Below are 27,644 nucleotides of genomic sequence, written 5' to 3' on the forward strand. Positions count from 1 at the left end.
CAATGTCATTAGTTTTGAGAGCCAAGGTTTGTGCCTGCATACAGTCAGCATAAAATGAGTAATACATGTGATGACTGATACCACCTGTAGATATTGCATTTAAAATGTGATTATAAATTTATGGTTTAATCAGGAAGTACCTGGCTCAGTGCCCGACCGCTGTTTGTTTTAGCATAGGGTGTGTGATTTGTCATGCACTGAATGTGGGGAAGTACCTGCTGGTTTGACAATGTGCTAACAGTTAAGTTAACGGTGCCAAATTTACCGCTCAAAATTGATGGTGACCCTAGAAACAGTGGGTCTTTGATTTAATGTGGGTGTGAGTGGTTGGTTGTGTGCTCTGTGATGAACTGGTGATGTGTCCAGGGTGTACCCCTTTACTCGCCCAATGTCAGCTGCGATCGGCTCCAGCCCATCCGCACCCCTGCAAAGGATAAGCAGTTGCAGATGATAGTTGATAAATCAAGTAGTTGATCGATTAATTGTTTTATTCATTTTTCAAGCAAAAATGTCAAACATTTGCTGGTGCCAGGTTATTAAATGTAAAGATTTGCTGCTTTTGCTTGTCATTTGTGATAGTAAATGAAGAGTCTTTGGGGTATGGGAAATTGTTATTAACATTTTGCATATTTTTTGACACTTTTGTCGCTTCGCATTGCTAGCTTGCTAGTTGATTTTGTTGGCTAAAATCAAAACCGGGGCTTGCGGACTTTATCAGCTGTAGCTTGCTAACTCTCTACCTATTTAATGCTATTTTTGCTATTTATAAAAGTGTCATCAGCATGAACCTTGTCATAGGGTCTGTACACTTCCCTAAACCGAGTAAAGAACAGTAATGCAATTGCACCCTAAATTCTTATACAGTAGCTTCATGGCTTCCACACAGTGGATGTGTTGGTCCTGAGTGAGGGTTTTTCTAATGTAAACTATAACCCCACATAATAATGATATAGTTGATTAATGCTGTGTCTAGAAGTTAGAACTGTTGGTAGTAAGCTAGCTGGGCATGCTAATATTTGCAGCTTACAGACAGATACATTGTATAATGCATACAGTGTACATGGAAAAGTGAATTTTGAACAATGGCTGTCTGGGGGCGAAGGTTTGGTGAATGGCCAGTTACCAGTGAAACTGAACACAAAAATGTTAGTTTATTTTGTATGTTTTCCTTCCTAATTTATTAAAAGATACGTTTACTTACTTGTTAAATTGATACCACCACACAGCTTTTGTTGCTTCCCCCCTTGTGTTGATAACAACAACTTGCACAGACATAATTCAGGGGATCCACAACTCATAATGATTAATCATATACTTTATTCCCTTCGCCAAGGAGGTCATGCTTCACCTGTGCCCGTTTTGTTGGTTGGTTGGTTTGTCAGCAGGATTACACAAGAACTACTAAATGGCTTTCTATGAAACTTGGATGTAGGATGGGTCTTAGCTGAGAATAAACCCTGTGAACTTTTGGTGTGGATCCAGATATAGGGATGAATCCAGGAATTTTTTTTCTCACTTTCTTAAACATTGCGAGATAAGCTTTTGTTAATTTCCCAGGGAGTTATCCATGTATCTTGATGAAAAAAAATCTGGTGTATTGAGGGGGCTGGTATCTCCTCAGTGAGTACAATTTTAAGTGGATCATAGATCTGGTGAGTAGCAGTTATTGGTGGTTAGCGAATCAGAGCAAGCAAGTTTGATATTGGATTAGGCTTGATTGCATAAAGGGGACTGTTCGGCCTTGGCAGAGGTATGCACTCTACTGAGTGCCGTTATAGTTTCCTTCTGCTCTTTTAACCAATAAGTGCTGTCTGGAGAAAATGTAATACTATGCACAACAAAAATTATTTGATTTGACCCTGTGATCTGTAGTTGATTTGTGCGTTTATACAGATCTCACTGCCAAATTCTAAAAAGAGAGCACATTCATTATGTTGGAAAGCTAACAATTATGGGTCTGCTTCAAAAGTGCATGGGTTTCATAATAGATTTTGTCTATACATTTTCCAGGGCTGTTAAATTGGTCTGGTTTGTCAACCACTGGATGTTTCCTGGATGTGGATCTCTATGCTGTATGCTGAAGTTGATTTCAGGTTTTTTAGTATCTTTGTGGTATGTGTGTGTATTTGTGTGTGCATGTGTAGCAGCAGGGGGCAGCTCAAAGCAATGACTCATAGGAAAGCTTGAAATTACAGAGCTCAGCAGTTACCAAGGACTATCGGCAGTATTAGACCTCTCTGTGCTCACGTGTTGCTCTCATGCTGAGAGTGAAAAATACATACAGAGAGTCATGTTTCCTAGTTTTCTCAAGAAGCTCCATTGTACTCCATTGTATATGTGTGATTGGTAAAAGAGTGTAATCAAATTTGTTGTTTTTTTCCGCTTCACGCATTGTGGTGAGATTGCTTGATTATCTCACACTGGAGTGCCTCCACTTGATATACAACATCTCAAATGAGCCCTTCTACTCCATTCTCACTCAATACAAGGTTTCACATCAGAAAATTACAGAGTGATTGCCAATTCTTCTGTGCTCTCAGCAGCCTATTGTGAAGACAGGTCAGGGATTTGCACGGATTTGGCATTTTCTTTGATAAGTGCGAGAATAATCCTCAAGTTTCTCAGTGAAGGAGCAAAATGAGACCCAGTTGACCTCATTCTGCTGCAGTGTGGCTTCCTTGTTAGCGAATCCTAAAAATGATCCTTATATTATTTCGCTGATGAGGCCTGCGCCTGCACCTTATGGCCTGACAAGCCTCTCACTGAGTCTTTTCAGCAGCGGCATTTGGAAGACAAAGGGAGTATGTCAGACTGACCAGCTGTTTTTGTGTCACAGTCCTCATGTCATGGGGTTATGACCTTTTTTCAGTAGCACTCAAGAAAGCAATGACATCATTGTTCCAACTGTGCAGCACTCATCATCCCCTCACCCACGCTTCTCGCTTTTCTATAAAGGAAAATTGTCAATTGAGCTTCCCAGTGTGTCCTTTTGGGTAGTAATTTTCCCATCAGTTACAATTATCTGAAAATAATAATCTTATACCATGGACAGGCTTAGATTATAAAATGAGCAGTCTAGGAAAATGGCAGTGACGTCTGTCGTTGTGGCATCTCACACAACTCAGCATCTAGCTGACCGTGTTTTAGTTTTACTGCAGTTGACTGAATGACTTTGCTCAATTGTGGCAATATTCTTTCTTGACATGGCTTTGTTTTACAAAGGCTTTAAAGCCATTTCACTCGTGAGAAACCCTGCCCTGTGTTTGCAGTGTCATGGTTACATTTCCATAACAAAACCACCAAGTCATGACAGCCACATCATGTCAATGAGGAACCTAAATGTGCTGTCAGCAAAATAACCTCCAGAAAAAAAACATCTCGAAATGCATATAAATACTGTGTGTCATGTACCTTTTTAAAAAGCATAGTTAGATATACAGACAACTGTAATTGTTAGGACAGACTGGTTTGCATTGTGAATGAACACATACTGCCTCAGCTGTTTCAGACATTAGAAGTAACTTTGTGAAGGGAAAACTTCTGCCCTTTTGAGTTTGACCTCAGGAAAAGTACCAAGAGATACTTCGGGATGCCACAGTGAGGAAATTGTGTCACATCAGTAACACAGACTACCGCAGCAAGCCTACTGGCAAAACCAAGAGTTTGGCTTCCAAGACCTGGAAGATACTCCCAAACAAACGTACACTGACAACTGTGGATGCTACAGATACATAGGAGTTCTGTTTATCACAGATGCACAATATATATCTGCCTGATGTTGTGAAATTTATATTAGCTGCTAATTATCGTATTGGTGAAGATATAGTCGATAAATGGAGCCAATAATATGAAGCCATATTACTTATATTGACTTATCAAGCGCAGCATGTACATACTCCAATACAGTAGGTGGTGGTATGCAACTTTAAAGTTGGTTTTTGATCCGCCAATAAATACAGAGAAGAAGAAGAAGAACCTGTCATGCTACCAGCTGTTCATTGTTAAAAACAATCCACGTTGATCTTGTTAATAAGGGCAGTGCAGACTGCCATGTCTTCATGATACAATTGCAAAATAAAGAGTTTTCTGAGGAAGTCCAAGTAGTTGGCACAGCCTCCACTCTCCAGGCATATAGTGGGCAGTCATGCTTGGACTCTAACCAGAAACCAGAAGCACACAGACAGTCTGCGTCCAGACGGTGTTGAGTGTTCAGTTCAGCCATATGACTCAGAGGAAATGCCGGCCCCTTCAGAGATGTTATTTCAGACATGTCCGAGTTCTTCACTCTTGAGTTGCAGCCTCTCCTCTACAGCAGATGTAATAAGGTCCTCAGGGTCACACTTAACAGATATACAACATTTATTTATGCTCTGTCCATTCATAGCTTCTTAATAATTTGTCAGAAAGCTGCTTACTGACCAGATGGGGTTATGCTGATGCAATACCAACCATTCTCAATAAAACACCAGCAGCATCTTTTTTGTTTTATGTGAACCTTTTAAAACATTTTCATTATTTTTGTATCCTGATGTTTTTATATCATGCACTGATTTGTGTGGTTGAATAATACAATGATATATGAATTACTATGCAATAGTTTAATGTGAGAAACATGAGTCATGCTCTGTGCTGTGTTTACATAGCTTTCAGTCTAAGTGTTATATACTGTATAGGTAGTCGTCTGGCATTAGATGCACGTACAGCCCCTATATTTCTCTTCATGCCTCTCTAGCTCTCACCTGTCTTAGACGGACAGTCGTGGGATAAAATGGTGTTTCTTGTTGGTCTGAAATGTTCAATCTTAACACATTGTATAGCTTTCATCCCTGCTCTTATTGGGGTTTAATACATGTTTAGCACTGCTCAGCTTTGATGTAATGTAAAAGAGTTTTCCATAATAACTATAGGGTCACTGAATAGTTCCTCAAGAAATATTATAGAATTACTGGGTTTACTGGATGACAGAAAAGATTTTCAGTAGCTTGACAATACATTTTGTTTTCCTCAATTTTACTAATGAGACCAAAACAAAGCTAGTTAACTCTGTTAGTTTACCTACTTCTATTGCTCCACTTCCTCTGCTTGGCCTTAATCAATATAAACATTGATGTGACTATTTTTACTTAAAACTTCAAGTTAAAGTATGTCACCAAACAAACAAAATGCAGTATGATTCTGTGGATTAGATCTAATTTAAAGCTCATTGGTAATGGAGTGATAAATGCAAGACACAATATCCTAAAGACGTCCCTCTTTCCTGGCTTGATGCTGTTGAAGTGGTTTAAGGACCACTGCCTGAAAGGCTAAATTCAGGGAACAAAAGTCTTCAGCAGATAAGAGTGTAACATGACGGGCTGTGTCCTTGCTTCTCAAGATGGGTACTGATATATATATCTCTGGCTGTTTTTAGGTTTACAGTGAATCCCCCTTGCACAGAGGTGGGTATACACTGCATACCTGCATTCACGCACCACTGCACCTCTCTTGTTACTTTGACAGAGCCTGCAAGGGGTCTTGATTGAATCAACCCTGGTCAAGGACAATGTGTCTGGAGCTGGCTTTGTTATGGGAGTTGTGGAGACTCTGTTATCATTCTGGCTCCATTAATTCCAATTCATTTTAGCTGTGTGATAACTAGCAGCGTCTGCTTGTCTGTGCTCTCACAAGTCGGTGAGCTGTTTCCAGATAAACATGAAGCCTGCTGTGGGAGGTTCTTCTCTCCCTGTCTGTTCTCATGAGTTGAAAGAGAGGACAGTGATCAGCACATTCAGTGCTGTTAAATATGATGACATACACTCCACATGTCAATAAGGAGAGGAAATAAAAAGAAAAATAGACACACACACATTTTGGAATGCAGTGTACATGCCTTTACTGTAGCTTTGCACACACAAAAAAATCTGAATTCAGCTTCTTAAGTGTGAATATTTCTGCTTTCTTTACCCCTCTCTGACCAGTAAATGAAATATCTTTTGGCTGAGGACAAAACAAAACATTTGAGGACGTCATCTTAGGCTTTAGAAAACACAGAACGACATTTTTCTCCATTTTCTGACCTATATCAAACAGCTAATAGATTAATTGAGAAATTAAGCCACAGATTAATTGACAATGGAAATGATCATCAGTTTCATCTTAAATAAAAGGCATAAACTACACATTTTCTTAAAATTAACCAGACATACAGTGCAATATTCAATAGCAGGACTAAATGAGATTGTATGTGTGTGGTCTTAATCAGACATTGAGCAGTTTTTCATACTCGTGCTTACTGTAATTTTTAGGAATTAATAATCTAGTATACTTTCATGTTGATAAAAAGAAACATGCATACAATGTACAATGTCCCATATATGTGATGTGATTAATATAAATATGTTAAATTATACCTGTCAATCTTTTAACACTGTGTTTTATTTAATGGTAATTATCTATTGGTAAAGACTGAGGCTTGAAAATGGGCGTTCTCTGTCAAGATGGCACATTCACATTCACAAGGCCTCTTTGTCTAGTCTTACAGTAAAACAGATGTGGGTTGTGAATTGTGGCTGTGAGAGTTGGAGCTATTTTGGACCTCTCTCTCTCCCTTAAATGACATGACCAAATTCAGATCCAGTACTCCCATAGCATTGTATGAATATTGACAAAAATGTACTGTATGCTTTGAACATTTTTAAGACAAAAATGCAGTTTGTTCTTTCATTTTTGTCCAAATGTCGAAACATTCTCCATGGGATTAAAAAAAACCTGCTAAATATCAAACATTAGAAAACAATCTTCTATTAACACATACAGTATACAAACCCAGAAGAGAAATATATATACATACATACATACATACATACATACATACATACATACATACATACATACATACATACACACACATTTTTTCTTTATCTCCCAGGTTTTTCCGAGTAAATATCCAACTAACATGTTTGATATGTCAGTTGTCGACTCAGTCATTGTGAACCATATGCAAATATTAAAAAATATATAAATTTTAATGAACAAAATATTGTGTTGATCCCACTAAAACAGACTATAGAAAGCTATGTGACTGCAGCAGTCAATTGAACTCCCACCAAAAGTTGCCATAGAAGGAAAAGAAACATGACTTAAGTTAGTTGTGTGTGTGCATGTATGAGAGTTACCAGTAGACATGACTAATATCAGTATTAGCACTACTACTGCTTCAAAGAACAAAAAAATCCCCAAATATGGTCTTCAGCTTTTCATTATCTCAACAGTTATTAAAACTGTTTAATCTCTTCAGGCCAATATCATTTCATTAATTTGCCCATGAATGTTTGTTTAGTGAAATGTATTCTACATCGGAGACTAAAAATAGCTGTGTATCGTCTGGCTAAGTAAGCAAAAACAATCTGACACACTCTGGGAAATCTTCAACTTCTTTGCTGTAAGTTTTACATTATCACCAGGCGGAAGAATGTGAGCATTTTCAGACCTTGTATATTGTAACTCTTTTCTTTTTCCTTTTTTTTTTCATTTTTGTTTATTGGAACTGCTTTTCTCAAAGGAAAGAAAAGGAAAAAGCTTTTTCTTTCCCAAGGACAAAGGAGGACTTTGTGTTGCGGGGAGGCAACGTGACTTAGTTTCTCACACTTTCATTGTGAAGGATGTCACTGTAACAGTTTTTCTATAGCGTCCATAAGAGTTAGAAAAGCCTTTTCTGTATTAATTACTGTATTATATATTTTTATCATTAGAGCTATAATTTGAATGTCATCCTTATTTTCAGTGACTATGTACGGATATTTTTTGCAAGCATGAATTTCCATGCGAGAAGAGTCACCTTGCCTGCCATCACACCACTTAGTCTGCAGAAGCGGGTAGGAATCTTACATGGATCTTGTCTGTACTATCATCTGTATTGTCTGTACTAGCTGTACTATTGTCTGTACTATCGTATCTTAACGTAATTTTTCCTCTGTACGACTGAAGAAATGTCTTCTGTTCATGCTCTCCAGTCGCTCTAAATGTAAGACTTTTTAGATGATACTGGTCTGGATGAGATCCAACCTCATGTGAGCACCATCTAAGAGCTCACTTTGTTTAAAACTTTCCATCGTTTTTATCGTCTGTTCATATTCTGTTTGCATCTTCTGTTCATAATAATTTGCCTGTGCTGTTTTTACTTGTCTGCACTGAATTTCCACTGGGAACATAAAAAACATTTGAGTCTTTGACACTGATACAACATGTTATTTGACAGTCAAAGATTGCATATTTTACATCCTCACAGTCCACTGAGAGCGTGCTACTTTCTTTGGTTAATACACAGTTTACTTTAAGGAGCCTAAATGCTGAATATGTGAAGTTACAAAAATCAAGAGGCAGTGTTTATTTATGTATTCTTTTGTAATTTATCTGTGGAGTAGTGCTTTGTATTTGTGGGACATACCTGACTTGAGTTTTTCAAACTGCACAACAAAATAAATATAATGTAAATTCTTAAAATTGGGCCCCTTTTGAAACTGCTTCACTATTTCTTCAGGATTTATAGCTTGCCTTCCATCTTATAATGTTTGCTCTTACTGTTTACTTTGAAATGAGGGTGTGAACCTATGTATCGTACTAACAATAAATCACTTGTTACAGGCGGTAACCACCTGAAATGTAAACCATCTGGTAAATATACAATGAAGTGTGGACCTGTGTGAGAAATATGGCACCTTCTTGCTAACTTCGTATAGGTAGTATGAGATGGATATGTTGTTAGAAAGGGGCAAAGTAATAATAATTAGGTTTTCACACCTCGAGTATTTCTTCTGTCCTATCTTTGAGCGAAACATGTTGTGCTAATCCAATCAAAAAAATCAGGCCAAATCCTTTTTATGTATTGTTACAATGATAAGACTGCCGCAGCAGCTTAGAATTTGTTTTGCTGTAGCAACTAGCTTTCCAAAGTGCTTATCTGTGAAGCTTGATAACAGTTATCTGGGGTTGTAATTTATCTCCTCATTTGTGCATGCTGAATGCTCTGGAAAGCAAATCGTATTCTGGCTATATTTTGTATTTCCAACTGGTCCAGTTCTGTCTCAGCGCTCAGAGCACCAGTCGGCAGCGCTACTGTTAATGCATAAATAGCATCTGGTTCAGCCATTAGAGAGAAAGTCCTATATGAGGTCTAGAGTGTCAGTTCTTCAGTCTGTCAGCTTCAGTTTTTACAGTGAAAAGCCGGGAGGACATTTCTCAATGGTTTCTGAGATAGACACGGCTGGAGGCCACCTCCTCACCAACACTCAGTGATAGAGCTGCAGCTGTGGGAGTGCAGTTCAAGGTTAAACCAGAGCTGTCTAATTGGCAGACTGGCTCACATCGTCCTGTCCTTGAGATAAGAAGGTCTAAAAGAGGAGTTTATGTTCAACATGACTATATGTAGTTCTGCAAACTCAATGTCTGGATTCACTCTGCCTTGTCCAGAATGTTTTCATGCCTCATTATGTTTTCGGGTTGTACATCCATCCGTATCACAAATCTCATGAAAGCCTTGAGGGAATTTCTTGAACTGGAGCACAATCTTCCATTTGGATGGACTGATTAGATTTTGGTGGTCAAAGGCCAAGGTCACAGTTACCTCACTGCTACCTCACGTCCGTCCCAGTCTCATGAATGCGATATCTCAGAAATGACTGGAAGGAGTTTCATTACATCTGGCCAACTTCACTGTGACATCATAATGTTTTGCTACAACACTTTTCTGGCCATTATTCACACCATACAGTAACTCGGTACTCTGTTTTTTGTTTTTCACTATAAACCTACAGGGTAATAGATACACAGTACAGCTGTAGTCCAGTAAAAGATCATTGGTTTTGCTGATATTGAGCTTCAGGTGATTGTCGTTGCACCATGTGACAAAGCTTTCTATTAGTTCTCTGTCCTCCTGTAAAAATTGTCCTTAAATGAAGACACCATCTTTCTCAGCTTGTCAATATAGTGATAACTTCTATTTCACACACACACATGCACCAAAAAAATACACACCAAAAAAATACACAATATACAACGTCTTAACGACATATTGAGTCTGGACGGACATGGATATAAACTGCCGAAGGATGAATTGGTGGGCCAATATGATTAGCCAATATCAGCCAATCACAAACTCTATCAGTGTACGCAAGTATTTGTCGACTGCTAGGTATCACATTTCATAGTTCGTACAATAGAGAGCACTAACATGTTTTTTTTTCCAACTTCAATCTTTGTCACCAATTCCAGCACTACCAGTGAAGGCTTTTACTACCAAACAGGCCAAGCAATGAAATATGAAAGAAGAATGAAGAAAAGAAAAAAGCCAAAGAGAGCTGCCTTGAAAAAAAGAACGGAGTGCAAGTGTGGTGATGTAGAGAGGAGGGAGGGGAAGTTGGCTAAAACTACGAGAACACTTACAGCAGCTTTAACTGTGTCTTCAAGTTGCAGGATATGTCGACCAAGACTTTACTAAAACAGCTCATATTTTTAGTTGGACTTTGCCCTGTGAAGTGAGGAACAATAACCTAACAGTGAAAGTAACTCTCCAGGTAACATTCTTTATTTGTACATGTTGCAACATAAAAGGTGTACTTGATTGACATAACGTAGGCGGACACAAGTGCTTTTCAGGTGAAAGCAGGTGTGCATTTGGATCAGGGTCACTTGCCGATGAATGCAGCTCTGTGTTCACTGATAAAGACATCAGCCGTTTACACAGCATGCTACCTTGCCTGGCCATTCATTAGAAACTCCTAACCAATGATTAACGGTACCCTCCACTCTGTGTTTTCAATTACCAGGAGTGAAAAAAAGATGCGTAATGATGAAATAATTTGTTTGTAGAATTTAAAGAAGATGCATTCTGTAATTATAATCACTCAACCTTGTTGATATTTTAAACAGTTTAAATGTATATATATCTATATCTATATATATATCTATATATCTATATCTATATATATATCTATATATATATATCTATATATATCTATATATATATATCTATATATATATATCTATATATATATATATATCTATATATATATATATCTATATCTATATATATATATATCTATATCTATATCTATATATCTATATATATATGTGTGTATATATGTATATATGTGTGTGTATATATATATATGTGTATATATGTATATATGTATATATATATATATGTGTATATATGTGTATATATATATATGTGTATATATGTATATGTATATATATGTATATATATGTATATGTATATATATATATGTATATATGTATATATATGTATATATATGTGGTAGAAGACTAAATAGCACCAGAGTGCCTCTTTTTTGATTTGTTGCTGTGATTCATATCACTAAATGATCATTCCTAATGATTTTACAATATCATGCCTACTGTACAGTATGTTTAGGTACAACTTCAAACCCTAGATGCCATTTTATATGATTGCACTGTCACATCAAATGGACAATCCTGGATGTTTTATATAACATTCTTTACACCTTTTTTTGTGATTCAACATGGAATATTTTTCATGTTTGGAAACAACATTTGGTAGTTTGACTCGGACATCACTGAGTTAATTAGTGAATCTAAAACGACCTGTCGAGCAGATTTCATACCTCTTTTACTTCCTTGGTGCTGTCCCTCGCTTTTGAATACACCATGGAATACAGCAGCTGCCATATGTCTTGCACAACTTAATTTTATGTTTAGACATCGTGTAATCTCCTGGTCTCTTTGTCTTGAAAACTGGTCATATGAGAGGTTGTTGTATGTGGTAAAGTTTACAAGCCAGTTGATGAATTTCATGTCCTTGATTCATTAGTTCATTGTTGATGTGTGTCTTTACATTCTGTAATATGAGTTTAATTTCTCTTGTATAGCCTCTACTTTTTTGTATTCTTATTTTTATTTTTTGTATTTGCAATGGGCAGTACTATAAGTTGAAATATTATCAATAGCAATAGAGAGATGTAATATCAAAATTGCAGTACAGTTAATTTTAAATGGTAAAATGTGCCACAAAATACAAATGAAGCATTGTGGTGCTACAGAGATGCCCTGACCTACAAATCATATTCTCCCAGCAAAAATCAGATCATCATTTTTAGATTGTTTTCATTCAAAATGAAATGATAAAATTACCATTTCAGCTAAAATCACGACTCATACGTTGAACCTGTCGAGCAGATTTCATACCTCCTTGGTGCTGTGCCTCACTTTTAAATAGGTTTTGGTAGCAAACCATTTTGGTGCTTGAGGCCAAACACCCACTGGTTAATATAAAATAATTGGTGATAATTATGCAAATGTCACAGAAAAATAATACTATCACGGTAGCCATGGAGACAGCACAGTTTCACAGGAAGCTGCTCTGCTCATGTGACTTTGATGTCCTCTTCTCCAGCAGCAGTAACATAAAAATAAAGCACATCCCACAAATGAAGCTTTATAGATGTGTCACACCTTCCACGCCCTTAATTCACTCTGTCCATACATTTTGTACATTTACATGGACATAATTTACATTCTTACTAATGGAACAAATGTTACAAGTAAGCAATTTTGTCCATTTGGACCTCCAACCTTACAGTACACCCCATCTGGAAGATCTGTCTAAATTGTCTAACTTGCATCATGATTCAGTGCCATTAACAGTATAGTAGTAAAATACAGCTCCATAATATTTTCAACATTATTTATTAAACTCAAGGGATTATAAATACATGTTATAATAATAAATGCATGTTATCATATGTCTCCTGTGCCCTTAATTGGGATTTGCATCAGTATGTTCACTCAAAAGTTTCCTGCTTCGTGTCGTAGTGACGCTTCATATTGCTGCCTTTAGTAATTTTTTGGTCTCAGCAGGCGACAGAAGCCTTCAAGTGTATTTCTGCTTTCTTTGCCACCCAGTTGATGCTATGACTGGCTAAGCAACATGTCTGTCTTGAATTTTCCCTTTTTTTATTCTTTTCCCATGTTACACAAATTAAAATTTGCTTGAAACTAATTCTAATATTTTGACTTAGGCTGTGCTAAGTAGCACAAACTCAAAGTACATCTGTGATGCTAATGCAAAAAAAAGGTCTGACAAACCCAACCCTGTTCCTGGTGAAATGTGATGCCTGAATGATTTGATTTGGCAGTCTCACAGGAAGCCACTTCCTCACTGCAACTTCACTGAAGCCCAAGATAGATGCAGTTATCAACAGCAGTTCAGCAAATACACACCTTTAATCTAAGGTTTACTTATTTAAGTGACTATGATTTTGCACTATTGTATCAACTTCTCAGCTGTTGTCTTTATCTCCGATTCATTTCAAAAGGATTTTAGATAATTAACCTGCGGCGTTATGATGCGGTGTTATTGAAACACTAGCTGCCGGAGTAATCTGTTTAATGTAGGCCCTCGTCTTTGTTAGCCATCCACAAACAAAGATATTTGTCATGTAAGGCTCCTAGCGGGCTGATTAAACACTAAATGGTTTACACTGAGCGGTGATGTCATGGCTGGAGGCTCCCATTTGCTGATGGGTCCTTGAGGACTCAAACACCAGCCCTGTTGGAGAGCTCTGACCTCCTTTCTCTCCACAACAGGAATCAGCTTTAAACTACTAATAGAACTCATTGAGAGAAAAGAGGCAGTCATTTGCTCTTTACTTACCCCCAGCCCCCCACCCTGCACCTGCCTCTGTCAACTTTAGAACTGACTTGACCCAACTAGCATTACATTTAACCACCTCCTTTGTAATTGCTCTGTGGACTCTTGCAGAGCTTTATGCTGGGAGCTCTGCTTGTCATGGGCGTGTGAGTGTGAATGGAGAGGGGGGTTGGAGCCTTGTGACTGTCTCTGTCTCTCTCCAACTCCTTAGCCCTTCTTAGACTTGCAGTATGCAGCCAGGTGACTTATGTGGTTCTTTTAAGCTGTCCTTAAAGTCTGAAAGTTTAAAAAAAATCTTGAAATACGGCAAAAAGTTTTACACTTGTCCAGGGTGGAAAAGTCTGTGTGTCGATTAGGGGTATTGCGATATACCAGTATTGGCAATAACTGTGATATTTAAGAATTATATATTGATAATGTGTTAAAAAATAGACATATAATATCATGTGAATAATACGTCACCTCATTTCTGTTTTGTTTTTTTCTGTTCTCACTTCGTCTTAGCAGCTTCTGTAGCTGTAGTGTACCTTAATGCCAGTTGCCACCCGCCATAAAACGGTAAAAATCATCAGGTGTAATTGTTACACTCAGTGAATGTGACTGATTATCTGTAGATATTGCGATAATATTGTTCAGGGGTCGACCGCTATGGCTATATTTGACTCCTTTATTTAATAGCTACTTTGCAGATTCAGATTATTCAGTGTTTATAGGCTATTAATTGTGACGTGTTACCAATCAGATATTGTTGTCGGCGGGCCATTGCAGGCCGATAATCAGTCTACTCCTGATATTGTTATTGTAAAATCTTAAGGCAATAATAATTGTGTAGTGAAAATCTGATCTTGTTACAGCTCTAGTATCGATTTAAAGCAAAATGTGAGAGTGCAAAACAGATTCAACAAATAAACATAAAGCACTTGCGTTCAACATCAACTGGAGCTTCTCTCCCACTCGAGAGTAAAAAAAAAAAGTGGCAGATTGTTTTCTACATTGTTCACCATTTTTAACCGTTCTCATAACTACATCATATTGCTGCGCCCTCTTCTTTTGCAATAGTATATAGCCAAATAATAGCCCAACGGTAGTGGATGGAAACAAGCATTCATTTGCAGTTTCTTTTGCAGATTTTCTTGAAGCTGTTTATTCACATATGAGAGTACATTGGTGATGGGTGCACAAGAGGGAGCAGAGAGAGAGAGATAGAGAGCGAGCAGCAGTGAGTTATGAAAGTTATGACAGTGAGGAAGAAGAAGCCTTAATTAATGATTGCCGTCATGAGCGCGAGGGGTGCATTACCACATAATTTTCATCATTAAATGGTATCTCATGATATCCGACGGTGCACAAGTATTGAATGACAGGTCGTTAAGTCTGGATTTTTATTCCTGTTTGCTCACAAGGTGTCTGTAAAGCATTTTGCTGGATATTCATTTATTCATCCAGGCAGTTGCCATGAAGGAACACTGGAAATATATGGAAAGACTGTGGGTTAGATTTTAATTGTAAAAGAGTTTTTAATATACTGATATACTATTATCTCTTTCTCTGTGTCTCTTCTGTCTCTCTCTTTTTCTCTCTCTCTCTCTCTCTCTGTCTCTCTCTCTCTCTTTCTCTCTCTCTCTCTCGACGCTCAGTGGTGGAGAAAGGTAGCAGGTGATTTGGTATCAAGCCCCAGCGATACAGATATGTGGAGTCAGGACAGCCCTGTGCTAAGAGGCAGTTTTGTCTAATTGCCTCCTTTCAGCTCCACTGCAGCATAGAGCGAAAGAGAGAGAGAGTGAGAGAGAGGCTCGTTGCTTCCCAGCTGACACTCGCTGTGCTGTCTGATGCGTGTTTTTATGTCTCTTACAAAAAGCTCTCTTTTGCAATGCTGTGTACTCAGCCATGCATAGGCTACAGAGCTTGTCCAAACTCAGAACCCTGCTTGGCTCCAAACAGGGGGGTAAGTTCTACTTTCAGATGGATTAATTTGTTCAGTGTTTGATGTCTCAATGTGTTTTTTCCAAGATTACTACACAGGTTTTCTTCACAAGCTCAAATCTTTATATCATAGAACAAACTTTACACATTGTTCTCTACTTTTGTTGGACTTCCAAAAACATCAACTCTTAATTTTCTGAATATTTTGTTGCTGCAACAGAAAATAGGGGGTAGTGTATGTGGGTCAAACTGATTAATTGGTCTGATACTTTGCCTCACTTTAAATACTGTTCATTGCAAGCCAAAACAACACTCTGCTTGTACTTTTTGAAGGTAAAAGGTATTCCATCCTGCCGAAAGGTTGAAATGGTTGTTAATTCAGTGCTTCTGTTGCAGGTAATCAAAGTTTATAATGAAGATAACACGAGCAGAGCAGTAGAGGTTCCCAGTGACATCACTGCCCGCGATGTATGCCAGCTGTTTGTCTTGAAGAACCACTGCATCGATGACCACAGCTGGACTCTTTTTGAACACCTCTCACATCTGGGAATAGGTAAGACTTTGTCTTTTAAAAGCACCCTTTTACATCAGATTTATATCAGTGTTATCCTGTCGACTCAGTCAGTGTTAGTCATAATTTTGCCTTGTAAAGTTTTCTTTAAAGGTATCATTTCAATCTATAAATCAAATTTAAATGTTAAAATGTAATTTTAGTCTGGTTCTGAACCTCTGAATCATTGCACACATTTCCGATTTTGGTTAAGCAAGCGAAATAGTTTGCACTCAGTGTAACGGTGAATAAAATGATAATGTTCATGAGCAGATAATGCTGAATTTTGGCCAAAATATACATGAAAAACATGTTGTATGCAGTGGTATTAATCATGTGATGGTGACGTTGTTAGTCCCATGGGCGAGGCTTACTTTGTTTTAATGGGAGGAGTAGCGGTAGGTGGTGAAACGTGGAAATACATGTGTGAATAGAACAGCACTGTCCTCTGTTGCCGATTAACTTCCCGGTCACATATGAGAAATGAGTAAAATATGAGGGGAGCTGATTGTGAGGCATCAATGATAGATCTTCCTTTCATAGAATATTATTCCTCATCCTGCGTTAGCAGAGAGGTAGTGCAGAGCATGTACTGTATGAAGACATCACGGTCTACATATAATTTCCAACCCTACCTGTATTTATTGCCTGCTTGGCTTTTCTTGTGGAATGTGAGAGGTTGCTGTGAGGTCTGCATTTCAAAGCAGCATTACCTGCCTCTGCTGATTTGATCCATTTTAATTTAAAGCACCACCAGATTTTAATCTGGCTGGTATTCTATGAAAGCCAAGCAGCAATTTTACCTAAAGGGGTTCAATTTTATTACAAAAATGACTTAAAAAACTGCATAAGAACATTTGAACTGATGCACAGCATAGAGTAATTTGCTATTAGCTTTAATCATTTATGTAGCATGTACTGTGACATGATTATGTGTACAGTAAAGCCACATGACCTCCATTTGCAAGAATGGTCTATGGACTACATTAAATACAGTGAAAATACTTGTATTTGTCAATGATATATTAACAGTGATGTGCAAGGAGACAATGTGACTGCATGAAAATGTGTCGGCTGCATTTTCACACTATTGCACACATTACATAATTTATCCATCTGCTCTGTTAAAGTCATCAGTGTTTTTAAATCAAAACTACATACAGTATCTTTGCTATCCAGCGAAAAGCATGTATTTAGGTGTTTGTTTACCTTTTCAGATAAACTAATGGATTGAATGCATTTGCTTAAAGCTCAAGGTTCCTTTCTAAAGAGCAGAAAAAGTTTAGCGTTCAGAGATAAATGGCTTTCACATTATTAAGGTTGTTGTTGACTATTTTACACACTCAGATTTCCTACATAAAGGGCACATCTATAAATTCTTATTCAAGTAAGTCTTTTACAAAGCAGGGCATATGTCATTTTTACAATTATTTTATCAGCCATGAAAGTTGTGACTAGTTGCTTGTTCGATGACTTCTTTGTTCTGTTGTTGTTCATGGATAATTGCTCAACACTGCTTCACATGGCTGTCTGAACAAAAAAAAGGTTTTCCATTAATTTAACAATCATTTTACATTCTAGGAAATGATTAATGTTTAGGTTGTACTACTTGACTTGAGAGCCACGCTCTCATCCAGAGGTTACACATTGATATGAGGTTAATAATCAAACTCAGAGTAAAGCAATTTAACTCTTGTAACTAAATCTTTTGCAGACGATTGTGATTTTTATTTTAAACTCTGGTTTGGCATTACAGCTGATTCTAATTGTTTTTTGTTTTTTATCCATAAAGCAGTGAGGAACAGGTTACCTGTAAGTCATATTCTTTCCTTCTCGTCTCACTAGAGAGAACCATTGAAGACCATGAGTCTGTTATGGAGGTGCTATCCGGCTGGGGAATGGACACAGACAGCCGACTGTATTTTAGGAAGAATTATGCTAAATATGAATTCTTCAGGACACCCCTGGTGAGTTTGTGATGAAACTGTACTCATACACATTATTTTGCATTTGATATATTCTGTGTTCATTGTGCAATGCCCTCTGTCGATGATGCATCTTGATTAAAGTGACTTTGCTCAAAACTTGTGGAAACACATGCTGCTTTACTTAATAGCACCAGTGTTCCAAGAAATTTGAATGGAAAAGGTTTGAGAACCAGAGCTAATATAGTAGAAAGGCGGCTAATGTGTAATGAGGAGTTAATAACTGATGTTTGCTTCATACTGGTAGGACTTTTTTCCGGATCACATGGTCTCCATATCCAGTGAAACCAATGGGATGGTGGATCACTCTCAGCTTATACAGGTATCAAGTTCTCTCTGTTCACAGTGCACTCTCTATGCCCTTGGGTGCCAATTGTGTGGCTCTTAACCTCTGTGTCAATGTGTTGTGTTACCTTAAGAAACCACTGCACACACCCATCTATGGACAAATATTTCTCTACCCAACACAGACCTTTCTCAACTCCAGCACCTGTCCAGAGATATATGGACACCTTCATGCCAAAGAGCAAAGCAGAAAGTCTTGGAAGAAGTTTTACTTTGTGCTGCGGAGGTCGGGGCTTTATGTCTCCAACAAGGGAACTTCCAAAGTGAGTAAAACAAATTGACTCAATCTACAGAAAGTTGTGACAATACAAAAATTATTACATGTTATATTGCATAAAACTAAAACAATGCAAAGCATGCAATTCTGTTTTAAATTTGTAATTGCATTTGGTTTGTCATGTTTTTTTTTTCTTTTTTGAATTAAATGCACATTGTCCTCAGTTACACAGTAAACATCCGGTATGAAAACAATTTTGGATTGGAAAATCCTCTACGGGGTCACCAGTTCACCCTCTGTTTATATCTCACTCATGTTGTAAGAGGGCAGGGGAACAGGTTGAGCTTGATTTTCCTGAGGTCAGCTGGCATAGCAGCCAGGCAGAAACTGTACTCTGAATGCTGCTGACAAGTAAAGCTTATACCTAGGCACCAGCCATGCCAACACAACCACTTCTCAACTGCTTTCATTTCCTACAACAGTAGACCTTTTGTTGTCGAGTTCAGCAAGGCTTTGGTATGGCGCCCACTTTTACTCTCACAGGTTTACCATTCATCTGTGGTCTTGGTCAAACACATTGCTAGTCAATCAGCACAGACACTAACGTTTGTGGCATTACTTTATACAAGGAAGTGGGTACGGTGCATGACGTGAAAGCAGAACAATGGCAGTCTTTGTGCCTTTTTTTCTTCCCTGGAAATGTATCTTTGGCACGATGTGGCTGTTGATACTGTTTCAATACAGCCCTATCAATATGTTTAATTGTATCCTTATCTCTTTCATTAAATTTATAGGTTAACCACACCCAGAATGAATAATAACATTCCTATTTATTAATAAATACACATTTTCAACCTTTGTCTTAAATGATCCAGTATCTTCCTTTTGCCAAAAAGATTAGACTGTAAGTGTGGTTTGATGCAAATATAGGTGTTGTTTATCCGCTGTTCACAGTTTGAGTTTTTTAGAAGAAGCATGTCCCATTTATTTTTTTTTACAGTACATTTTTTTCTATTCTTATCGTCTTTTCTTTCTCACAGCAGTTACCACATCATAAAACATAAATAAAACATAATGTGGTCATTTGCTAATCCCTTTTGATGTTAAGTCAATTTGAAACAGTACAAAGACAATATATTTTATGTTTTTACCTCATTAACTTTGTTAATTTGTGCAAATATATACTTTTTCTGCATCTGATGCCAGCAGAATGTTTCAAAAAAAGTTGGCACAGGGTCAACAAAAGGCTGGGAAAGCTGTGAAAAGCTAAAAAAAACACCTGTTTGAAACATGTCACAGGTAAACAGGTTAATGGTAACAGGCGATAGTCTATGATTGGGTATGAAAGTGGTATCCATGAAAGGCTCAGTCGTTCACAAGCAAGGACAGGGAGGTTCTCCACTTTGTGAAACACATGATTGTATAAAGGATATTGCTACATTGGCTCAGGAACACACACAAACACTAAAACTGTTTGGAATCAAACTGTAGTCATATACTTTTGTTTTATTTTGACCTTTCTTTGTTTTAAAGGAACCGAGGCATCTCCAGTTCATTGCTGACTTTAGTGACAGCGATGTCTACACAGTGTTGTCAGCCAAAAAGCTACATGGAGCACCTACAGATTATGGCCTGTGTGTCAAGGTACCGTCCCTTTCTATAAAAAGCCCAAACTGTACAAAAGGAGCACGAGTATTGATTCCCAGCATGTTGAACTCCTTTTGTCTCCTCTTAACTCCTTCCTCCAGTCCTCAAAGTGTAGTTCAGCTCGGGACTTGAAGCTGCTTTGTGCGGATGATGAGCAGACCAGGACCTGCTGGATCACAGCCATGCGCTTGTTAAAGGTTGGCTTGCTGATCACTAACTCCGGGTGATGTCTAAGAGGAAGAATGCTGAGTCAGTGCTAGAATCAGATTTAGCTTTGGGAAGAGGTCAAGGGAAACTATTGAGTGATGCTGGATTAGCACTCCCACTCTTTATAGAAGCAGCATGTGTTCATTGTCTGGATATCTGCTGGATACAGTTAAGAGTATTAGTCACTCTCCTGCTGGTCTAAAAATAATATACAGTAAAGCACGACAGACTGTGATTCATTTGTATCTGCCTCATTTTATCAGTACACTACAGGTCTACTGAAAGTGTTTGAAAGAGAATTTATAAAGCTGACATGTGTTTGTGTTTCAGTATGGGATGCAACTGTACCAAAACTTCATCCAGCCACACCAGAAGCAAAAAGCTTCACCGATGGTAAGCTGGAGGTCTTATTTTTATGCTATGTAACTCACTTTGAATGTTCATCTTCACAATCCAAAGGGACTTTTTAAGCTTGTAGATCAAAATACTTTATGAAAAAGGCCATTTATGACCCACATTAGCTGATTTCTGGGTGGTTTTAAGCCATAAATTCTGCTTTCATCAACCGTGTTCCTAGCCACTAAAGGCAGTATTTTTTTTTCAACTGAAAAGCAACAATAAACCCACTTAATGATACCTGCCAAACAGTAAACAGCAGACTGATTATGTTAGCAACTAGCCTGGCATTGTGGTAGAGCATTTAGCAGCTAAAGAGCCAGATAGATGGAGACCAGATCAAAGCCAAAGAAAATGCAACTTCAAATAAATGATAATGTTGCTCCGTGCCTGTTGGATGGACAAGTAAATCTTTGTTAACAACAACAGACACGGAGCAACATGAGCATTAATGTGGACATGTGGCCAAAAATACAACTCCAAATTAATGCTCATGTTGCTCCGTGTCTTAGCTGTTGGCAAACTTTGCCTGCAAACATTTACGGATATGCACCACCCAAGAGACACAGAGCAACTTGAGCATTGATTTGGACTCATATTCATCATGTGGCCACAAATGTGTCTGATGGATGTATAGCCAAATGTTTTCTAACAAGTTTGCTATTTTCAGCTATTAGCAAACATGTTAGCTATTACATCTTCATAAGATATTATGTCTTATTGCGTTGTGTTTCTAGCTTCTTCCCCCAGTGACCATAACAAAATGTTCATGTGCTAAAAATATGCCTGAGCTAACACAGGCTAACACATAGCAGTGTGTTAATGTAATTGCATAGGACAAATGAGGCACCTTCGGTGTGTTAATGTAGGTTTGGTGTCCCAGAATAGCCTCAGACTCTACTGGGAGTATTTTCGTGGCAGTGAACACAATCTATTTAGGGCCCTTGGACATGTTCATGAACCCTCTGCTTTCTAAAAATACACAGTGATCAGCTGCTCTCAGATTTAACAACTCATCACCTCTTCTCTGCTGTCAGACGGGCATATGTGACCCACAGCCTCGCCAAGAGGATTATAGAGAAAGATAGGGGAGTACATGAATCAGGGTCAGGTCAGGCTGTTGTGGTTTACTTGAGTGATTTAGCTAAACACACTAACTCAAGAAGCTGCTTCTTCAGATCTCTTGAAATACAATATTTAGTAACATATTTATAAGAAATTAAAGGTATCTGTACATGATTGGAATTGAGACAGAGTGGATAAGACGGACTTGAATGCCTCTCTCCTCAAAGTAAACACTGCTCACTTTGTTTTCACCACTCGTTTAAATTGTAAGCTTAGTAGGTGGTAAAGGAACGAATGTGGTAATTTAAAAGCTTCTTGGTAATCCTGATAAGAAGAATTTTCTTGAGTGTGTGCAGTGAGCCACTCACTTTATGGCAGCTTAGAGGACTAAAATGTGCCCATGTGTCATTCTTTTCAAAGCCACTCTAATCCCTTTTCAATGGAGTTTTCTGTCTGGAATCATCTAGAAATGATGAAGATGGAGTCACATTACTCAGACACTAGATGGCAATACAATACCACAAGATGGCAAAAGCCAGTCCCTTCACGCTATACAAAGGAATCAAACCAAAAAAGAAAAACCTTTGGGTATTTGGTTGAGCACATGTTTTTACAAGTAGTTTTTAGAAAATAAAGCTGCTGCTAGACTGACGATTTAAACTCATATAGTCAATACATAAATAACATTTCAGTGTATCTGTGCAATTGCAGAGAAGCATCTCAGAGAACTCACTGGTGGCCATGGACTTTTCTGGCCAAAAGAGCCGAGTGATCGAGAACCCGTCTGAGGCGTTGTCTGTGGCTGTGGAAGAGGGCCTGTCATGGAGGGTGAGTCATGCTCATTAAACTCTCTCTTCTACAGAAACTACAGAAAGAGACATTTCCCAATACTGTACTGCTAAGTAAGCTCTAACATTTTATTTTATGGCCGTAAAGACAGCCGTATTCCTGATGTTTCACCCAGTGGAAACATATACTGTTGAAATTTGAGTGAAACTTGATAAGTAAAACTAAACTGTAACTCATTTCTCCCGTAGAGGAAAAGCTGCCACCGTCTGAGTGGCCACGGGAGCCCCTCCACATCACAGAGCTCAGTGTCAAACATCGGTTGGTGGAACACCTTTTTTTTAAAAATGATTTTGTTTTGTTTTCTGTACACAGGTAGAATAATTTGTAATACACTGTATTTCTTTGTGCTCCAGCCCTCCACTTGGCTCAGGCCTGGTTTCATGGCAAACTGTCTCGTGATGAGGCTCAGCGTCTCATCACTCAGCAGGGTCTTATCGATGGGTGAGCAGTTATAATCCCTCCCTTTTTTTGTGTTTACATTGTTTCATTAAAGATATCGGGTGTGATGGATGTAGGCAGACCACTGGGCTCACAGCATTTGGTGATACACAACATTGAGGCTTTTTTTTTTTTCCGATATCCACTTTTATGAAGGACAAGCTGTTAAAAACAGGTAATTTCCCTATAAAACATATTTGATCTCAGAAAACGGCCAATGATTTGGGGCTCCTGGTGTAGCCTGTAGATATACGGGCCAAGACTTCCTCTTCCTTGTGCCACATATTGTTTACAGTCCGATTTCAGCTAATCTCTAAAAACGCACATCTAGATCTGAATGCAGATACATCTTTAAAATGCTAATCAAAAGCGGGATTGTTCTCAGACTATAGTCAACAGCTTCCGTGGTTGCATTTCAATCAACGCATTCCACCTTTTTGCTTTGGATCCTGAATGTTTACCTGCATGTTGTCTGACTCTGCAAATGTAGAAGCCTGCCATTGGGCACCTATTTCAGGCCGCGTTCTCCTCCCTTCCGCCATCTGTGTGTTACTGTTTTTAAAATCCCTGTTGCTACAGGAAACAACAACCTCCAAGCTAGCAACCTACATGCTGAAAACGGCAAGTCACTCTAACACTAACCTGGTCGCTAACGGTTTGAACGTTAACATGCTAGCACCTACCTTTATCTTTGCTGGGACTTATCCATTTTAATGCCAGGGCTCGCCTCCCTACGTGGAAAACAAGTTCAACCCGACACTACTTTGCAGGGACACCCTGGCTGCATCCTGGGTTTAGCCCCATCCAAGACAAATGTGATTGGTTTAAAGAAATGCAAACAAGCCAGAGTGTTTTCTCCCCAATAGCAGAATGATAACAGCACTTTTTGGAGATCTGGCTTTCCGAGACTAACTTGCATGCAACCGAAGCCCACTCAAATCTGATCAGTCAATACTATATGATAATACAATAGAGATTGCTGCACAAGAGAAATCAAGTGTATTTAAAAATATATATACAATAAAGTAGTGCAGTTTTATGGTGGGCAGATAGTCCACACAACAATTATCACAACATCTAAATGTATCTTGTACTTGTTTACATAAAAAAGACATACACACGGTAGCTAAATCAGTAATCTCTGGTGGCCCATAACAGACTGAACCTTCAGACAGAGGAATGATGAGCATGACGTGTTCAAAATGTTTTAGATTTGATTATCTACAGTATATTTTAGGAAATCTAATAATAGTGAGGACTTGGAACAACAGTTTTAATTTTTTTCTCTTTGTTTTCAGAGTATTTCTTCTGAGGGACAGCCAAAGTAACCCCAAGACATTTGTCCTGTCACTGTGCCACATGCAGAAAATCAAACACTTTCAGATCTTACCTGTGAGTCTTTCATACATGCTCCAAAAACTACCTGCAAACTTAAGTGCCATGTTCAGTAAGTCACCTTTCTGATGTATGCGTGTGTATGTGTGTGTCCTCCACCGCAGATGGATGACGAAGGGGAGGTATTCTACAGCCTGGATGATGGTCACACGCGGTTCACTGACTTGATCCAGTTGGTGGAGTTTTACCAGCTAAACCGTGGCGTGTTGCCCTGTAAGCTCAAACACCACTGTGCCCGGATCACCCTGTGAACAAGGGACCCAAGAGACCTCCAAGGGCCCACATGCACCTTAACTCCGGGGCCTTTCTGGACAAACACTCCCAGTGTTCCTGTGCCTTAAAGAATAAAGACATACAGACTAACTGAACAGCCATGCTAACTGAAACCACTGTTATCATCCACTATTGTGCAACATGGTCCCTCCTTATTTTTCTTTTTGAGAAAAAGCCAATGGACTGTATAATAACTGACCACATGTGCTGAAGGTGATGGGCAGTTCTGTCTGGTAAACAATATTCTTTGGCCCTGTAATGTGCTCGTATGTGGCGGTAAAACCAATTGTCCACAAACCAAAATGAGAGTTATTGTACTGTAATATAGAGCTGAATGGGTACTGCTAACAGCTTGTCAGTTTAACAAAATCATGACACCAATGAAAGAAAGTTTTTCTTGGGAAATTAAGCTGGAATTTGAGCTTTTACTGAAACTGTAGTATGTATAAAGTAACTACATAAACCTGTCAGTTACAGTCCGTCAAAGCTAGTGATGGTTGAAGCCCAACAATGGTATCCATTTTTTTTAATTTGACACCATTATCATGCCGGGAATCGTAACACACACTTCGGTTAGATTTGAGAAAAACTAAGCTATCTTACTTTGCAAGTATTCAGGTATTTCTTTTTTTTTTTTTTTCTTTTTTTAAGAAAATGATCTTTGTTTTGTATTTGAGAGATAAAATTACCTCTCAGGAAGTGTTAATGTGCATGTCCTGTAAGCTGGCCTGAGACTGCTGTAGAGAGACAAAGAGAGGTGTACATGTGGAGACAAATGGCACACAACCTCACTAGCCTGCACTGTACATTCATTTTAAATGTATGTGATTAAATGAATTGTTTGTATAACATGAAATTAGTTGTGAGCTCGGTCTAGATATAAGCCATGAAGATGGAAATCTGAAATACTGTGTGACTGATTTTAATCATACCTGATTCATTGTATATTGAAATTTAGGTTTTTATATTTCTCAAAGATTCAGGTATGCAGTTTGCAAAACCTGGGTTGGTTGTATTTTGCTGTTATTGCCACTGCTGTGCATAAACGGTGTCATATTGTCTTCAAAAAGCCATTCAGCTTTTAAAAACAAGGTATTTTAAATCAGTGACATGATTGAAATGACCATCTTCTTCGTTAGTAGTTTCTTTCTTTTTTTTCCAGCTGGACAACAGTGCATTGAACAATGAATGTCATGGACTGCATAGTTTTATATATATAAACAAAGTCTGTTTGTAATGTTTGACTTTGTATGAATTATTGTCACAGTTAATAATAAGCTGCAAGTTAAACACACCATAGACCCAATCACTTCATGCTAACAGTCACTTCCGAGTAAACGACTGGTGGTTGATTTGCACTGCAAAAATATGTGACATCGGCAAAGTTACTTATTTCTGTTGTCATTTTCAGCCGTAACTGTAACATTTAAAGGTTCAGACTCCTGTCGAAGTTATACTCCAAACAGATAGGGGGCAGCATATTGCCAGAGTAACTCCTAACTGCTGCTTACTGTGGCTGTTAGCGAGTTAGCTCAGTTAACTGTGCAGCTAGCGGCCGCATCAGCTGATTGTGATTGGTTCTATTAGTTAAAGGAACAATTCAACCAAAAATTTAAATTCAGTCATTATCTACTCACACTCATGATGGAAGTTCTGGTGAAGTTTCGTTGTCCACAAAACATTTCTGGAGCTTCACAGTAAAACAGTGTGGCAGTATTCTCCTTTACAACTGAAGTAGATGGAGACTTGTTTTAAAACAAAAAAAGAAAAACACATAAAATGGCTCCATAGAGCTCGTCCAGCATAATCCATTTAGAAAGCTGGAATCTTCACTGTAGCTGCTAAGCTAAAAGTGTTAGCTCACAACCTGTCTGAAGTAGCTCGACCACGTGTTGAGGGTGTCAATGACGTCTTTTCAAATCGCTTTGGGCTTGGATTACACCTCAAAAGCTGTATGGAGCCATTTAATTAAATGTTTCTGTTATTTCTTTATGTTTTAAAACATCCATCCATCAGTTGTTTAGGAGAATGCTGCCACACTGTTTTTATGGACTACAAAACTTCACCCAAATTTCCATCGGTATGGGGATGGGTAGACAATGACTGAATTTTCATTTTATGTTGAAATGTTCCTTTAAACCCACATTACATACATTTTCACTTGCATTTAAAACCTGCCAGCAATGTTATTCATGTTCAGTGTAGTTAAACTCAGGCGCCCAGATGAGATCTGGGACAGTGTGAAGCAATCGATCACTGATAAACTCAGCCTTTATTTTAAATATAATACAGTATTTGTTATAGTCTTTGTATGGTATATAGGACATACAGGGTCATGATACAAACGCAGTGACAGACAGTAAATCTAACTATAAAATGAAATGTCCACCTGAGCCATCTCATCAGCACACAGTGGGGTGCTTCTGCTCTGAAACATTTCTTTATAGTGGATACATAAGTCATGATTTTCTAATGAGATCCAGCACATAGTTAAATTTAGTCACAGTATATTGCCTGTGTATGGGACACATTAGCCTTACAATGTCGAGGATGATTTACTGATTGGAGTGTATGTACAGTATGCATACTGTGTTTCCCCACAGCACCGTCACATAGATAACCTTTACGACCACTAGATGGTACTAGAAGCATTCTGTTTTTTCTCCTCCAGGTTTATGTTTGAAATCA

The 27,644-nt window shown here is 38.2% G+C and overlaps 1 protein-coding gene across 5 annotated transcripts in view; it reads left to right on the forward strand.

The window, feature by feature from the left end:
• Positions 1-26,197, forward strand: part of grb14 (growth factor receptor-bound protein 14) — a 33,936-nt gene extending 7,739 nt beyond the window's left edge. For 2 of the 5 annotated variants that reach the window (XM_073473322.1, XM_073473324.1), the window contains exons 4-15: positions 15,986-16,142; positions 17,985-18,106; positions 18,372-18,446; positions 18,544-18,732; positions 20,220-20,330; positions 20,435-20,530; positions 20,871-20,933; positions 22,713-22,829; positions 23,039-23,108; positions 23,204-23,291; positions 24,587-24,680; positions 24,788-26,197. In XM_073473322.1, coding sequence (XP_073329423.1) covers positions 15,986-16,142; positions 17,985-18,106; positions 18,372-18,446; positions 18,544-18,732; positions 20,220-20,330; positions 20,435-20,530; positions 20,871-20,933; positions 22,713-22,829; positions 23,039-23,108; positions 23,204-23,291; positions 24,587-24,680; positions 24,788-24,934 — 1,329 coding nt within the window. In that variant the 3' untranslated portion in view covers positions 24,935-26,197. Of the gene's footprint in view, positions 1-7,762; positions 7,854-13,282; positions 15,612-15,985; positions 16,143-17,984; positions 18,107-18,371; positions 18,447-18,543; positions 18,733-20,219; positions 20,331-20,434; positions 20,531-20,870; positions 20,934-22,712; positions 22,830-23,038; positions 23,109-23,203; positions 23,292-24,586; positions 24,681-24,787 lie in introns of those variants that run through there. The other 3 variants (XM_073473327.1, XM_073473326.1, XM_073473325.1) reach the window with 3 other exon arrangements.
• Positions 26,198-27,644: the final 1,447 nt, after the last annotated feature.

This window comes from Pagrus major, chromosome 9 (genome assembly GCF_040436345.1).
Source record: "Pagrus major chromosome 9, Pma_NU_1.0".
Taxonomy (NCBI): domain Eukaryota; kingdom Metazoa; phylum Chordata; class Actinopteri; order Spariformes; family Sparidae; genus Pagrus; species Pagrus major.